We start from the raw sequence: 16,215 nt of genomic DNA on the forward strand, positions 1-16,215 counted from the left end.
ATTGTCAGTTGTGTAGCTGCCAATGGAGGGAAAGAAAGCTCTCCGGTTTCATCAAAAAGATCTTCATTTGTGTTCAGAAGATAAATGATGAGACAGTTTTCTCTTTTGGGTTATATAATAATAATAATAATAATGGAGTAAGAATAAGATCCTAGATAGCTGCTGTGTAATATTTTGGGTCAATTTATCCCACCATATGGTGTCATTGTTATAGTAAACACAAGAGTATCAGCCTCTCCAACATTAACTTTGCTTACAGAGTGAAACCCTCGTTTGTAAGAGATCTGTCCACCATTGCAAAATGTGATCACAGTCCATTGACCCTCAATAGGAAGGATTATGGGTCTACATTGAGGTCCTGGGACCACCTTTAGTCCAGCACAGTGCTTTGCCACCCAGGCTGAACAGTAACAGACTTTGTACGTCAACTTTCAAACCCCAGGATAGTTCTCATCGATTTTAAAGGCATTTCCATCAGGGATCAATGCAGATTCTGTGATAGGTATGTTTAAATCAAGAGTATGAGGTTTGATAATTGATTACTAGGCAAAAGACATTGTTTCCAGTCATAGTGATTCATTGAATCATGTTTTGTGAAAGGGTAACTACCTCTCAGATCAGGAGAGTGTGGTGCTGAAGAGAGTCGCTGAGCGCTGGAATATGATGCTGTCACACCGTGTTGGACGAGTGTGTCATGTGCTTGTGCTGGTGTTGTGTCTGTCTGCGGCTGAGGACTTCGACTGGTCAGCGAACAACCACGACTCCTTCTATTATGGCACTTTTCCAAATGGTATGATCCTACCAATACCATACGGATCCCTGTTCCTCAGCCACAAAGGCTCTTGGGAAATCAACAGATTTGCATGGATGTCATTAATATAAGTTAAATAAGTAAACTGACTAATAAGACTCCATGTGAAAGAATGTTTAAGACGTGTTCCTTACTGTTTGGCTTCATTTGTCAGGATTTTCGTGGGGAGCCGGCGGTTCAGCCTATCAGACAGAAGGAGCCTGGGACAAAGATGGGAAAGGACTGAGCATCTGGGATGTGTTCACTCATAAGAAGGGAAAGACATTCTTGAATGATACTGGAGACTCTTCGTGTGATGGATACTACAAAATGAAGGTGCCCATGTTGGTTCTATGTCATGCTGATTCAGTACGAAATGTCCCAGCTGTGAAATGCAACAACATTTTGCTTCATTTTCTTGTATAGGATGACATTTTGTTGATGAAAGAGCTGAATCTCAATCATTATCGGTTCTCCATCTCCTGGCCCAGGATCATGCCAACTGGTATCAAGTGTAAGTATCTGTACTGCTGGCTCCAGGTAGGACATTTGATCTTAATAAATTCCCATTAAATTTGACTTCCACTTTTGTGTGTTTACAGCTGACCATGTGAATGAGAAAGGACTGAAGTATTATGATGTTCTTATTGATGAGCTGCTTGAAAATAGGATCACTCCCATTGTGACCCTGTATCATTGGGACCTGCCACAGGTGTGTACTCTCTTTTAATGAATAGATCTTAAATGGCATATTTAATTTTTTGCGAATAAAAACGAGGCATGTACCTTCTGTTCAATGGGCTCTATAGTACTTTGTCTTTTTTGAATGTTCAGCTGACGTGCCATTGAAAATTAATATTTAAGCCTAATAATAATAATGCCTGGTTACAAAAACCCCAGAAAAAATGTTGTAAAATTTGACGTGATAGCATTTCGTGGCCGAAATCAAGGAATCTGCGCGATTGGGAGTTTCATGTGAGGACAAAAAAAGTCTATTTCACTTGTGTTCAGAAACTTTGTATGACATTGACTTCTGTGCTGTTCTTCAATGCATCACTAGACGCGCTACAAAATTGACCTTTTTTTGCCCACAAAATTTTCTCAGAAATTGAGGTGTAAACGGTGTTTACACGACACCATTTTCAACTAAAACCGGAAAACTTTTTATGCTTTTGGCCGTTCATTTACGCAACAACTGTTTTGGGGGCCTGAAAAAGCCAACTGGATTCAAAGTGCAAGTATTTGAAAATTATACCGTTATAGTCTCTGTGTAAATTATGAATTTGTGAAAACGGTGACGTCATGCTCATCCGAATTACATCACTCTACATGTTCTTTACAGAGTGACATCGCCAACTACTGGCCTGGCAGCATAATACAGCGTTTTTTGTCGTTTTCGCGGATCCGTGTGAATGGGATCATTTTGACAACGTTGTCGTCTGTAGGTTAAAAACGCAAAGGAAAAACCTTTCCATTTTTAGTACATCATTGTTGTATAAATGTAAATTTATCTTTTAAGATATGCTCACATTTACCGTTTCTTGATTAAATTTCGTGGGCGAATCAGTGCGATCGGGAGTTGATCACGGATTCCCCACATCGACCAAAAAGCATCTTGGTGTAAAAAGTGACTTTTCAACTAAAAACTGAAAACTTTTTATGCGTTTTGGCCATTCATTTATAGGACAAATCAAACTTTTGAATATGGGATTCAAAGTGCAAGTTTTTTTTAAACGGTTACACGGTCTCTGTGAAAACTACAAAAACACGAATTTAAGAAGACGGTGACATAATTACATGCTCAGTCTATAGGAACTTTTTTGCCCATGAAAATGTTTTCATTTGCAAAACGTTAATACAGCATTTATTAATACAACAATATCTGTCAAGTATTGGCAAGTAAAAATATACACATTAAATGAATTAAATGTAACCTATCCACTGCATTGCCTGATGTAATAGATTTCTCTGTAACCTTTTTGGAAAGTTTTATCATTTATCATCATGTCTGTACATTTGGACAGGTTTTGCAAGAGAAATATGGTGGATGGCAGAACATCAGCATGATTCATTATTTCAATGATTTTGCCAACCTTTGCTTTGAACGATATGGGGACCGTGTGAAATACTGGATAACTTTTAATAACCCATGGGTATGCTCACTCAACACATCTTTACTTAATGCCAGCAAATTAAATAAATGTGTAAAGGATATGCTTATTAATGTGCTCAATGTGTGCCAGTCAGTGGCAGTGGAAGGATATGAAACTGGAGAACATGCTCCCGGACTGAAGCTCAGGGGCACGGGGGCCTACAGAGCAGCTCACCACATCATTAAGGTAACATCATTCCCTTGACAGAATATTGCACCATAGTATTTCAAAATGGAGATATATGCAATACTGTTTGTGTTGGTTTAATAACAGGCACACGCTAAGGTTTGGCACACTTATGATTCTCAGTGGCGAAGCAAACAAAAAGGTATGAGCTTACAAATGTCTGTTAGTTTATCAAAAATGACACCCTCTGAACCCTCTGGCTGCTTTCTTCTCTAGGTATGGTGGGTATTTCACTGTATGGGGACTGGGGAGAGCCTGTGGACATCACTAACCAGAAGGACATTGAGGCTGCTGAGAGATATGTGCAGTTTTACATAGGCTGGTTTGCTACACCCATCTTCCATGGAGATTATCCTCATGTGATGAAGGATTTCATAGGTAGGCTACTGTTGCAAAGTAGATGTTGGTTGAACATGTGAGGTCAAGAATGGCAAAATTCAGCATCTTAATACCAATTTTGTATCCAAGGGAGGAAAAGTACACAGCAGGGCTTGGGAACGTCTCGACTTCCCTCCTTTTCCTCTCAGGAGAAGAGTTACATCAAAGGCACCTGTGACTTCCTAGGCGTCGGACACTTCACGACACGCTACGTCACCCAAAAGAGCTTCCCTTCCAACCGTGGCAACACCTACTTCTCAGATCGGGATATAGCGGAGCTGGTCGATCCACGTTGGCCTGATCCTGGTTCAGAATGGCTCTACTCGGTTCCTTGGGGCTTTCGCCGTATGCTCAACTTTATAAAGGTGCACAATCGTTTAAAAGCCATTGGTTTCATATTTCCTCATGATGAATCTTGATCTTGTTTCAATCATGATTTCTTTATTTATTACTAATGTCTTTGTGACAGTATCATGTCAAGAATAGTACAAGGAAATTTGAATGTGTATGATAAGATCAAATATAATCAAGTCTTTAAACTCTTGACTTATGCTCTTTGACTTAAGACTCAATATGGGAACCCCATGATCTTCATCACTGAGAACGGGGTCTCAGAGAAGATAATGTGCACAGAACTGTGTGATGTCTGGAGGATTCAGTATTACAAGGATTACATCAATGAGATGCTCAAAGGTAACTAATCAATGAATGGATGAACTTCCTCATCAGTTACTTACCTTCATGTTGTTCCAAACCAGTATGGCTTTCTTTCTTTAGATGAAAACAAAAGAAGATATTTTGAGGAATGTTTCAACGGTTTTTCTCCAATTTTAATGAAAGTCAATGGGGTTCAAAACAGTATTGGACCCCACTGACTTACAATGTATGAACAAAAACAACATTTCACATTTTTCAAAATATCTTTTTTGGTGTTCTACAGAAGTTATACAGGTTTGCAACAACATGATGGTGAGTAAATGTAAACAGAATGTTTGTTATCCTGCAGCTATCAGGGATGGAGTGAATGTGAAGGGCTACACAGCCTGGTCCCTGCTAGACAAGTTTGAGTGGGATGAGGGTTACTCAGAGAGGTTCGGCCTGTACTACGTAGACTTCAAGAACAAAAATAAACCTCGCTACCCCAAGGCCTCTGTTCAGTTCTACAAACGCATCATTAATTCGAATGGATTTCCCAATCAAAGAGAGGTAACATCTATATTGTTCATCTGTTCATTATGTGTTACTAAAAAGAAAAGAATGGAGGTTATAATTACCTAGTAATGAAGGCATATAAAAGTAGCAATTTCTTCTTCTTATGTTTTGGCTTTTAACATTAAATGTCAGTTTTATACCAGGACACTCGTTGAATCATAAACACACAAAAAGAGTTATTCCACACACTCACAGTTAAATAATAAAAGTTATTTTTAAGGAAAGTGCTAATTAACATTTTAAATGAATGATTCTGCTCCAGATTGTTTGACTGCCATCTTGTACAAACATTTTGGATTAGAGCATCTGTTTTGGTACTGAAACATGCTATTAAATGTTTGCAAAGAACATTTTCCAATTAAATAGCTGTTTATGAGGAATAAGGCAACAACCTCATTGTTGGAGAACCATGTAATTAGAATTAGAATTAGGATTAGAATGTAATTACCATATAAATTATTTTTTATAATTATTTTTCTGTTTATTTAACAAACTCATCCAACTCATCACCTTGGACATGTTCCAAATGTTTATTTTCAGATGATACAAAACAACATAATTGTATATATAATTGTTTATATAATCTATTAAATGTGGTGTAATTAACAATTTTAAACAGCCAAGTAAAATACCACATAAAATGACAGATTAGAGTAGAAGAGTCAGAATAGAATCTTGAAAGGAGTGTCCTTCTGTGCAAACCTCCATCTGTAAGAGAACAGTATGACTAAATGAGACAATGACCTGCTCTGAATCATCATTATCATCATCATCGGCAGGTTGAGAACTGGAAGAGTAAAGCTACAGAGACTTGCTCCACCAGCAATCAGCTCCTGGCTGCAGGTCAGTGGATCATTGATTCTAACTTAGTTGAACCAGGGCAAACAAGGAAAAATTCCATTTGTTGACCACAGGCTAAAAAGAATAATCGTGTAGCCTTTAATCAAGAACAAATTCAATGGGTACAAATTCCCTTGAACAGTGCATGAGAACATTCCTTGTCTTCATCTGGATCTCCACTGTTTTATTATCCTAACCTCATTTGTGGTTTGACGAGGTTTCTACTTAGTGGTGTGTCCATAGGGACCCGGTATGCTTACCATGAGAATGGATCGACAAAGGCTTTTGGGGAGGTCTGAAACAGAGACTGAGCTGAAACCTCTAACAGGATTTTTCTTTGTTTGCCCCTCCAGCTAGATGAAAAATCCAAGGAAAATAAAGATCATGCAGAGATGCCAAAGGTTTGGCTAGTGCATGATGAAGTTTAGACACTAGGGTAAAGAAAAAACTTATTTTCTTTTCTTTTTGGCTTGGCAAACTACCGACAATGTCGTTAAAAAAAACTCAAAATGATTTTGTGGTGTAGTTGGATAAAAGGAACATTAAGCAACTCCAGTTCTGGCCTACTCTAATCTTGAGAAGCTGAAATATCTCAAATCTTCAGAGGCCATATCTTAATTAAATGCCAACATAAAGAAAAAGTCAGATCAGCTATTGAAGTACATATGAACATTAAAGGAGGAGTACACTAAGAAACCTTATTTCATTAGAATGTTCTATATACTGTCGAGTGCAACAGTGCTCGCTCACTTTTTTAATCGCCTTGGTTCTAAAAGTATTTTTCCCATTCATTTATAATCTTTTTTTTTTTAAAGTCTTCCTTAAAGAGTTATAAGTCATCGACCAAACCAACCAGCTATGAGGTAAATCACAAATTTGATTTGAAACAAAAAAATATTTGAAAGAGAAGACCAAAAGACAAAGGCACAAGTCTTAACGGCTTTTAACAACAAAGAAATGTTGATTATGTATGTAGAAACCATATATTTTACGTTTATTGCAAAATATGCAGTAGTTAATACACTTTATTTGGTACACCTGTTCAACTGCTTGTTGACGCAAATATCTATTCAGCCAATCACATGGCAGCAAAAGTTCAAACCGAGCATCAGAATGGGGAAGAAAAGTGTTTTAAGTGACTTTGAACATGGGATGGTTGTTGGTGCCAGACGGGCTGGTCTGAGTATTTCAGAAAATCTACTGGGATTTTCACACAAAACCATCTCTAGGGTTTACAGAGAATGGGCCGAAAAAGAGAAAACATCCAGTGAGTGGCAGTTCTGTGGGCGAAAATGCCTTATTGATGCCAGAGGTCAGAGGAGAATGACCAGACTGGTCGAGCTGATAGAAAGGCAACAGTGAATAATCACTCGTAACAACCGAGGTCTGAAAAATAGCATCTCTGAACGTACAACACTTCAAACCTTGAAGCAGATGGGCTACAGCAGCAGAAGAACACACCGGGTGCCAATCCTGTCAGATAAGAACAGGAAACTGAGGCTCACCCAATGCACAGGCTCACCAAAATTGGATAGAAGAAGATTGGAAAAACATTGCTGGGTCTGATGAGTATTGACTTCTGCTGCTGCGACATTCAGATGGTAGGGTCAGAATTTGGCGACAACATGAAAGCATGGATCCATCCTGCCTTGTATCAACGGTTCAGGCTGCTGGTGGTGTAATGGTGTGAAGGATATTTTCTTTGCTCACTTTGGGTCCCTTAGTCCCAATTGAGCATCATTTAAACGCCACAGTCTACCTGATTGTATTGTTGCTGACCATGTATATGTCCATCCCTTTATGACCACAGTGTACCCATCTTCTGATGGCTACTTCCAGCTGGATAATGTGACATGTCACAAAGCTCACATCATCTCAAACTGGTTTCTTGAACTTTGCAATGAGTTCACTGTACTCAAATGGCCTCCACAGGCACCAGATCTCAATCCAATAGAGCAGCTTTGGGATGTGGTGGAACCGGAGATTCACGTCATGGATGTGGAGCCACCTGCAGCAACTGTGTGATGCTCATATCAATATGGACCAGAATCTCTGAGGAATGTTTCCAGAACCTTGTTGAATCTGTACCACGAAGAATTAAGGCAGTTCTAAAGGCAAAGGGGGTCCAACCCGATACTAGCAAGGTGTACCTAATAAAGCGTAGGGAGACTGACTCTACATTTTGTTTCAATTCTGATTGGTAACGTTTTTTCCCCAACGAATCCAGGATAATATATTTTTTCACCATGAATTTAGATGTTAAAAGTGATTTGTTAAAAAAATACGTTGAAATAATGTGGGCTGATGACTCAAACAAAAACATATAACATTATATACCATCAATTAATAATTTTGTAGCTCACAATAGGTCTGTCTTTAAAGGTTATCTGAAAAATCAGTTTCTATAAGGAGAAAATTAATATAATTTTTACTTGCGGAACCTGACTGTTGCACAAGTTTTCATCAGGAGCAATTGTGTATGGACTATTTGGAACATAACTTTTGATGAACTCACTGCTGTTTTTATATTATTAGCAAAAAAAACTTTTTTTTTAAAATCTTTTTAATCTGAACTTTGCTCATTCATATTTCAAACTGAAATGTTGCATACCGTATGTGCTGTATAATCTTTAAAAAAAACAGCCAGATTATAAATGAATAAATGTCAAGGATGCTTGATGTGGATGATGTCCTTTTTCTTATAACCCAGTTGACTGAATTGTGCCGCTTTAATGTGAGCTTACACAGTGGCCCTCAAAGGGTTAATGTGCCCTGATGATATCCTAAGATTATTTATCTCTCTTCATTAGAGGAACAGCGGAATACAGCTGCCAATATTCTAAGACTTATTCATGGTAAGCCATCACACACAAACACACCACAGCTAGAAGATAACTATATTAACCCTTTGAGTGCTCTGTTATGCAAAAGCAATGTGAAGACTGGGCTGCGCTAACATGTTTGGGCTGATAAACATGTTTCTGTGTATATGTTTCAGATCCTTTAACCAGCCACATGGAGATGGTGACTGAGGTTGTGGTTCCCACGGTGTGCACCCTCTGCATTTTGATCAGCGCTGTCTTTCTCATGATCCTGCTGCGCAAACGCAACTAGCTCACTTTTTTATAAGGAAAAATAACTGAATTCGGCCCCTTTTTCTCATTTAATACTCTTTGCAGGCAGGGACGCTGAGGTTAAGGATACTATGCTGAATTTAAAGGTACACTATAACTTTTGGCCCTCTAGCAGTTAAAAAACAAAACTGCATGCATTTTGCAGAAGAACATTGTTTTGGTTGTGCTTTGACTCTGCGGGACTGTGCGGATGAATATGGTTATCCTACTGCTCATAAAAGTTTAATTGTTATGGACTAATTATAAACTGTTTGTTCTTTAATTACAGTTTGTTCTGTTCCGTTTGTTCCACACCACACACACGCGTCAAAGTAGCCGGAGCAACTTTTCTTTATTTATGGATATGACAAGACATGCACGGGCAAGTTTACCACAAAAACCATCCCAACAGGTCTAAAATAAAAACATTTATAATAGGCTTACTATAGTGAATCAGGGTAAGACAAAAACATGTTTTGGAGGAAGGATTGATTTTTTTGAATCATTATTTAAATTTAGTTAATTTTGAACAACAAAAAAAGTTACATAGTGTACCTTAAATGATATAGGCAAATATTCAGTTTTGGATATTATTTCTATGTGGACTAAACCAGTTGCCTTCAACCCTACCGTTCAAAAGTTTGGGGTCAGATTTCTTTTTCAGATTTCAATGCTGTTCTTTTTAACTTTCCATTCATCGAAGAATCCTGAAAAAAAATGTATCACGTTTACGTAAAAAATATTAACCAGCACAGCTGTTTTCAACTGTGATGATAAAAAGAAATGTTTCTTGAGCACCAAATGATCATATTAGAAGACAGAAGACTGGAGTAATGGCTTTTCCATGACAAAAAAATAAAAATAAATAAACAAATGAATACAAACTTTATTTCTTTTCTACTACATTTTCTGTGAGTACATTTCCATTAAATGGAGTCTTACCGGTGTTAAGTGAAGCTGATGAGGCTACAGCTCACCATGGCCCTGTAGTAAGACATCTTCTCACACTCTCCATTGACAGACTCATCCAGGGGCACATCTGCATGTGTGTGACAAGATTAGTTTAAATGTCATATTTATTTTCGTTTTCAACAAACTCAACAACAAAAGATATGAAAATGGCAAAGAAAAAAAGAAAAAAACCCTGCCGGTGACTTTACCCAAGTCAAAACTGATGTGGTCTACTAGGGGCTTGTCACTGAGGTACAATGCTGTCTTGACTTCCTTCGACCCCTGTCCACTGGACACCTCCATGCCCCAAGAGAATGGCTGTTCCCTGAGAGAATAACATAAACCAACATTAATTCACACTTATAAATGTCATTACACTGTTCAGTACATCCTACATCAAATGTCAAAGTAATCAATGCTGGGTAGATTACTTACAAATTGTAGTCTATTACCAAAATATAAATTAGATGATCAAATTTTGTTAGTAATGTAGTCTATTTCATTGCACACATTTTATGTAATATAATCGGACTACTTTTAGATTACTTTTGACCTCACTTGTTTATATAACATTGTATATTTTATCAATTTGATACAATATTATACTATTCAAATAAAAAGAAAATTGATTACATTTTTTGTTATCAACAACATGAAGTGCAATAAATAATACATCACTTCAGGGTTTCTCTAACTAGGGTTTGGGAAGGAACTGAAGGAGGTTCAGAAATGTATTAAAAGTTCATTAAATCATAAAAAAGTTAAATTATAATTAATAAATAATTTAAACATAAAAACAATCTAAATAAACACTAAATAAGAATAAGATTAAATCTTTTATTTGTTTATGCTGTGTTTCCATGTAATTATAGTCGCCTGACTTGTGGCCAGTCTGTGTGCAATTCCATAAAACTTTTGAGAAAGGAAGATTTAAAAGATTAAAAAAAATTCAATGAATTCTGAATAATTTACTGCGATTTTGTGAATATTAAGTAATCATGTAATCTATGAAAATGTAACTGTATTCTGAATGAGTTTTTCATTTTTGGAGTCTGATTACATAATATATATTACATATAATCAATTACTCCCCAGCACTGAAAGTAATGCAGAGACAATATGACAGCTCGTAAGAAATGCAGCATCAACTCACTTTTCATAAAAGTAGCTAATGAGGGCAGGCTTAATTTGCAACTGGAAGACGTGGTCCTCGTCATAGTTGGATGTTTTATAGTACTGCAAACAGGACCTGTCATCGAATATCATGGTTAGAACACGTTTACCAAGACCCAGCAACTGAAATTAGATTTTTCTCTCTATTTTTTAATCTCTTGCAATGCAGTGTTCTCCGATGGAAAAGTGCACCCTAAATCATAAACCACAATTTCCTGTGAAAAATGGAATGATATATTACTTATGTACATTTTGAATCACCATTTGATTAATATATAATTCACAGTAGCACCTCACTGCAGTACATGAGATCCAGGGGGCGGAGTTGGATCCAGATCTAAGGGGTGGAGATTGGTAGGTTTAGGGGTGGGTTTAGGGATCAGGGGGTGGAGATGGGTAGGTTTAGGTATATGTAAGGTGGATTTCGTGTGGATTTCCCCTGGATTTCGTGTTCTGCAGTGAGGACCATCTCATAATTCAGGGAAAGGGCAGGACGCTCACTGAGTGAAAAGGAAAAGGCGGTCATGAGGAAGACTGAGAAAAGTACTGCAGGTGCCCAGGATCTCCAGCAGGTGGTGCAGTTTCCTCACTCTTATCACCTGCTCCTGCAGGTCAACATCAGTGTCCAAGTAGTAACTCTGGAAATTTGAGATAAAATGCATAAACCACTCCAGCACCATATTATTTATATCGACCAAAATCTTTAAAAAATCTAAATCAAAATAAAATCAAAAGTGTTTCCTACCAAATAGTTGAGAGTTGTAAGTTCCTTTCCTAAAAAAGAAGAAAGTCAGAATCAAGTCTTTTAGTCTGCTTCTCAAAGTATTTTTGAGCATCTAAAAATTAACAACTTTCTTATGTAGCCAATTAGCAGATGAAGTGAATTATAAACCAAAGAAGAGCTACATTTAAAATTCAAAAATTAGTGTACCAACAAGGTAGTTGATGAAGTCTTTCCTGATCTTGTCCAGGCCCAACTCCAGCAGCATATTAGCGGGAGTGAGGCCAGTGAGAGGCATGGTGTCTATCTGCTGCTGGTACGACTGCAGGATCAACTTACTGAGAGTGCTATTGCTGTCTTTGTGGATCTAAGGGGGAAAAATACACTCATTTTTTTTTTTTTAAATCACAATGTTTAACCAAAATATATATTTAATGCATTTATGCATAATACAGTTGCACACACCCATGGTTTGATTTTACCAAGTTTCACTGCTTTGACAACAATTTTCATGCATTCTGTTATGTCTTGATATGAAGTTACACCTATGAGAAAAAAAAATAATATATATTCATTTAGTTACAGTGAAATTGTTTTGCTGTGTTTGTGAAATTTTGCAATGCTAATATTTACTCCTCCTCATTTTCTCCCACAGTTGTTCAGTAAAATCCAGGTCTCCTCTCTCAATTACCATCGAGCTGAAAACTGCAGCAGCGTCTGTCTTAGCTTTCTGTTTCTGTTACAAAAGATTAAAGGAATAGTTCATCCATTAATAAAAATTCTGTCATTATTTTCTCGCTGATGTCGTTCAGATACATATGACTTTCCTTCTTCAGTGGAACACAAAAGGAGATTTTTTGAAAAATAATTGGGCTACACTTCAATTTAATGAAAGTGAATGATTGAGAACTGTCAAAATTTTATTAGATTATATTCAGGGTCGGATTTATGCATAGGCATTCTAGGCACGCGCCAAAGATTGCATGTCCAGGGGGGCCCCCGATTACAACGAAGGGAAATATATATTTTTTAATTATTGCTTCACTCTACTGCTAAACCTCAGTACAACAATTACTTTATAAATTAATAAAAAATGTAATATTGTCACAGTCGGGTAGAAACCTTGTATCTCCATATTTCTTTTCTTTTTTTTCATAAATCATTACAATTGGTCACCCATTTGCCCCTTAAAGGTACGATATGTAAGATTTTTGTAATAAAATACCCAAAAATCACTTGTACAGTGTGATATTTGTGTACTTACAATATCCCAAAAGTTCCCAAAGATTTTTCATTTCAGAGAAATTCCAATTTTAAATAATGGCTCGTCCCTGGTCATTGTCGCCTGTCAATGACGTAATATCCGCGTTATCCCTGGTTTCCGCTCGTACTGCCATAGTAACCATGGCGACAGACGTAGACAACTGCGTTACGTCTAGCGGCACGCTTACGCTGTTGTTGTTTCGTTCAAACATTATGGACCATGGCAAGCAGACTTTGGGACAAAAGGATAAATAAAATGAGGATCAATATCGGTGTGGCGTTTTCGAGATGCCGAGAGCTCCACGTCCGCAACTAACTTGGACTTGACAGAGACGCCACTCTTGCATGTACTTAATTAGTTTAGTATGATAGTGTAGACCAAGTAAAACAGCGCTGTGTAACCTCACAAGTTTAATTCGTCAAATAAACTGACCTGTGTGAGTAGTAATTCAGCAGGTAAGTTAGTTCAGAAGAAATGTCCTTATTTCTTTATATTCTAGCGTGTGGTGCTGATATCTGTCTCTTATTAGCAATAGCACCCTGCTTCATACCACAGTCATGTTAAAAACATGCAAACATTGCAATGCAAAGGTAAATAAAGTATACACATACATATATATAATATATATATATATAACACACACACACACATATAAAGGCTAATGTTTTATGTACTTGAGGAGCGGAGAAGAGTCTAGCTTGATGTGAAGTCACAGCCAATACACTTTAAAAAGCCTGTGCGAAGCACTTCATCTTTTATGAGTGAGATCTTGGCCAAATGATAGAAAAAACAGCAACAGCTACAATTAACTTCATAACCTGTAAGTTGATGAAAACGTAACGCGATGCACTTACTGCCTCTCAGATGTGGCCGTTCTAATGAAAATGCGACATTCACTGCTCAAAAACTTCAGAACTTAATTTGAGCTTGATTTTGGTCAAATGTTAATAATATAATGACACATTTAATATATGATCATATATAACGCCACAATATCAACTTTGACAACATGCAACAATGGGGGCAAAAATTTATTTTGCCTATGTCACAATATGAGGTAAATCCGGCCCTGATTGATTATATTATCAATTTACCTCAGGAAGTTTGGCAGTGTGTCCTGGTACTCCATGAGCAAGGTTCTCAAGCTCTAAAAAAGAAGGAAACATAATAAACATAATAATACATCTCCCTCAAACTTCACACACTATAAAAAAAAAAAAAAAAAATCCAAGACTGACACAGAGAAAATCAGCAGAATTCATATCTATTTGCTGCTTCTTTCTGCAACTGTATATTCATATCACACAGATCAATCTCACTGTATTTACCCTCTATGAGTGCTCTGGTCAGGTCCACTGCAGACTGAGTCTCCATTGGTTCCAACCATTCAGTTTCTCCCGTTCTCAAACCCTCTGCCAGAGCCTAGTACAAGGGTTTTAAAATAAAAATAATGACATTAAATTGCTTAATGATATCATTATTAAATTGTAAGCAATTATATATTACAGTAAAACATTTTTCCATCTATAACAAACCTACTGCAATTTGGCTATGTAAATAAACCCTATAATAGTATATAAATAATATTAAAATAATTCCATACCAGAAGGAACTCCATCTCTCTGTGGGTCTGATACAATGGACTTCTTATGTCTCCAACTGAGACTTTGATATTCTGTAATATCAAACAAAAAACTAATAACCCCAATATACAGTATAAACAAAACTAAATGACTAAAGTGTCACGGGCAAATTAATGCGGCATAGGCGCTGACCAGAGTTGCTTTAGAAGACAAGGGAGGACATTCCAAGACTTTGTCCACATTATTCCATGTCAGACTCGCTATTACACTGCTTTGAGAGTCAAACATCATGCTCTCTTCTTTCAAGGAGCAAAACATGTTGAACTGTGCATAGCCTTTGGTCGCCACCTGGAAAACAAAAATCAGATAATTAGGTTTAATAGATATCTAATAGTGAAGTACCTATAGGAGTTATACAGAATTTTTTTTTTTTTTTTACAGTAGAAGGATGGTGTCTATTCTGATGCTCTTGTTTAAGCTCATCCAATGTGGTGAAAGAGGTTTCATCCCCTGTTGGACCTGCAGGAAATTGGGAAATAAGAGAAGGTTGTTTCTCTTTACAAAGAATAATCTTATAGGTAAAATTACTGGAATAACGTAATACATGAGTAATGAGTGCTATTACCTTTGCAGCAGACTGTATACAGTTTAACACCACTAGTTTTGTTTCCACTGTAGACAGTTTCTACTCCAAGCCAGGCACTGGCACATGGGTCAGACTTGTCACAACGGACCCAGAGAGGGTGCAAAGCGCCTGGGACTTCCACTTGGGGCATGTTGGGGTTATGAGCCATGGTGTACCACGACAGCAGCTGCCTGGTTGAAGAAAGCAAGTTATGATTCATAATCACAATGCTAGTTTTAATTATACTATATTGCAACAAGCCGCTTCTTTTACCTTGCTTTCATGACAGAGAGAGGCTGAGGCCCCAGATCTTGTTCCACTTCATAAAGTATCTCTTCAACAACACTGGTGTCAGCTGAAGTTTCTGTAGATTCTGCTTCACACTTTGGTTGCTTTTGATAAAATAAGTTTACAAATGATGTAATGTTTACTGTAAATAGGAATGGCACATAATGTATGTATATCGGGGGCAATCACAAACTGACTTACTGCTTTCTCACAGACAAAGACAGGCTGATTTCCACTGATTATGTTGTGTAAAAGCTCTTCCTTCTCCACCAGGAGTACTGAAATATCATCCTGAAACAAACAAACAACTTATTTTCAACACACATGACTGAGGATCCTCTCTATACAAATGCATCCACGTTAATTTTACCATATACGTGCAGTTGTCTTTACTTTCATCCTGACATAACCTAAAACAGGCAAGGAAAGAAATATGAGTTAAGTATATGAATTACGTAAATAACATACTGTACGTAGTAAAACATGACAGACCTGCCAGTTATTCAAGTTTAATCGCAGTAGAAAACATAACGACAATTACTCACTTGAGAAATTTAACAAAAGCGTTGGCGTCGGAAACTATTTTGGATCCCATTCCCTTCGTTTGAAAACAAAGTCAATATAAAGTTATGGTAAAAAATGTTCCCCGTTTGAATGAAAAACTTTTGATGAAAAACAATTTGATTACAGCGCGCCAAATGTACGTCACCAGGGATTAAGACGCAGTCACGCAGACGTCTTTTTGCCACGCCTATTGTTGTTAAAAATGAATCTTCAACAACAAAACGATTTTTTTAAAATAAAATTCTATATTATTTTCATCTAAAAGGCAATATATTAAATACAAAAAAAAAAAATCCAAACGTTTATAAATATTTTAAATAATTATTTAAAGTAGTTCCACATGACCCATCCGCCAGCTTCCACTACTTAAATAG

The 16,215-nt window shown here is 37.0% G+C and overlaps 2 protein-coding genes across 8 annotated transcripts; one reads left to right on the top strand and one right to left on the bottom strand.

Annotated features, from left to right (window-relative positions):
• Window positions 1-390: 390 nt before the first annotated feature.
• On the top strand, window positions 391-8,875 carry lctlb (lactase-like b). 3 transcript variants are annotated; one of them, XM_084124427.1, is made up of 15 exons: window positions 395-502; window positions 601-790; window positions 966-1,126; window positions 1,217-1,304; window positions 1,393-1,502; window positions 2,815-2,943; window positions 3,034-3,129; window positions 3,217-3,271; window positions 3,346-3,507; window positions 3,598-3,872; window positions 4,074-4,200; window positions 4,514-4,713; window positions 5,499-5,562; window positions 8,370-8,414; window positions 8,558-8,875. In XM_084124427.1, the coding sequence occupies exons 2-15, from the start codon at window positions 661-663 to the stop codon at window positions 8,671-8,673; spliced, it is 1,758 nt and encodes a 585-aa protein (XP_083980553.1). In that variant the 5' UTR covers window positions 395-502; window positions 601-660; the 3' UTR covers window positions 8,674-8,875. The 3 variants fall into 3 exon arrangements, with proteins under 3 accessions (XP_083980555.1, XP_083980553.1, XP_083980554.1); XM_084124429.1 differs by lacking the exon at window positions 601-790 and having other exon boundaries at window positions 391-502; XM_084124428.1 differs by lacking the exon at window positions 8,370-8,414.
• On the bottom strand, window positions 5,233-16,013 carry zwilch (zwilch kinetochore protein). Of its 5 annotated transcripts, none has more exons than XR_014607721.1 (20): window positions 15,823-16,007; window positions 15,648-15,687; window positions 15,479-15,568; window positions 15,263-15,381; window positions 14,990-15,180; window positions 14,804-14,883; window positions 14,557-14,712; window positions 14,385-14,456; window positions 14,110-14,203; window positions 13,876-13,928; window positions 12,151-12,253; window positions 11,983-12,062; window positions 11,728-11,884; window positions 11,542-11,570; window positions 11,298-11,434; window positions 10,777-10,872; window positions 9,833-9,948; window positions 9,615-9,711; window positions 9,303-9,379; window positions 5,233-5,427 (listed from the first exon to the last, which is right to left on the bottom strand). XR_014607721.1 is itself a non-coding variant. In XM_084124425.1 (19 exons), the coding sequence occupies exons 1-18, from the start codon at window positions 15,870-15,872 to the stop codon at window positions 9,620-9,622; spliced, it is 1,791 nt and encodes a 596-aa protein (XP_083980551.1). In that variant the 5' UTR covers window positions 15,873-15,985; the 3' UTR covers window positions 5,299-5,427; window positions 9,615-9,619. The 5 variants fall into 5 exon arrangements, 3 of the variants coding, with proteins under 3 accessions (XP_083980551.1, XP_083980552.1, XP_083980550.1); XR_014607722.1 differs by having other exon boundaries at window positions 5,337-5,427; window positions 14,557-14,739; window positions 14,795-14,883; window positions 15,823-15,985; XM_084124425.1 differs by lacking the exon at window positions 9,303-9,379 and having other exon boundaries at window positions 5,299-5,427; window positions 14,557-14,739; window positions 14,795-14,883; window positions 15,823-15,985.
• Window positions 16,014-16,215: the final 202 nt, after the last annotated feature.

Source organism: Abramis brama (assembly GCF_963993115.1).
Source record: "Abramis brama genome assembly, chromosome: 9".
In the NCBI taxonomy this organism is placed as follows: domain Eukaryota; kingdom Metazoa; phylum Chordata; class Actinopteri; order Cypriniformes; family Leuciscidae; genus Abramis; species Abramis brama.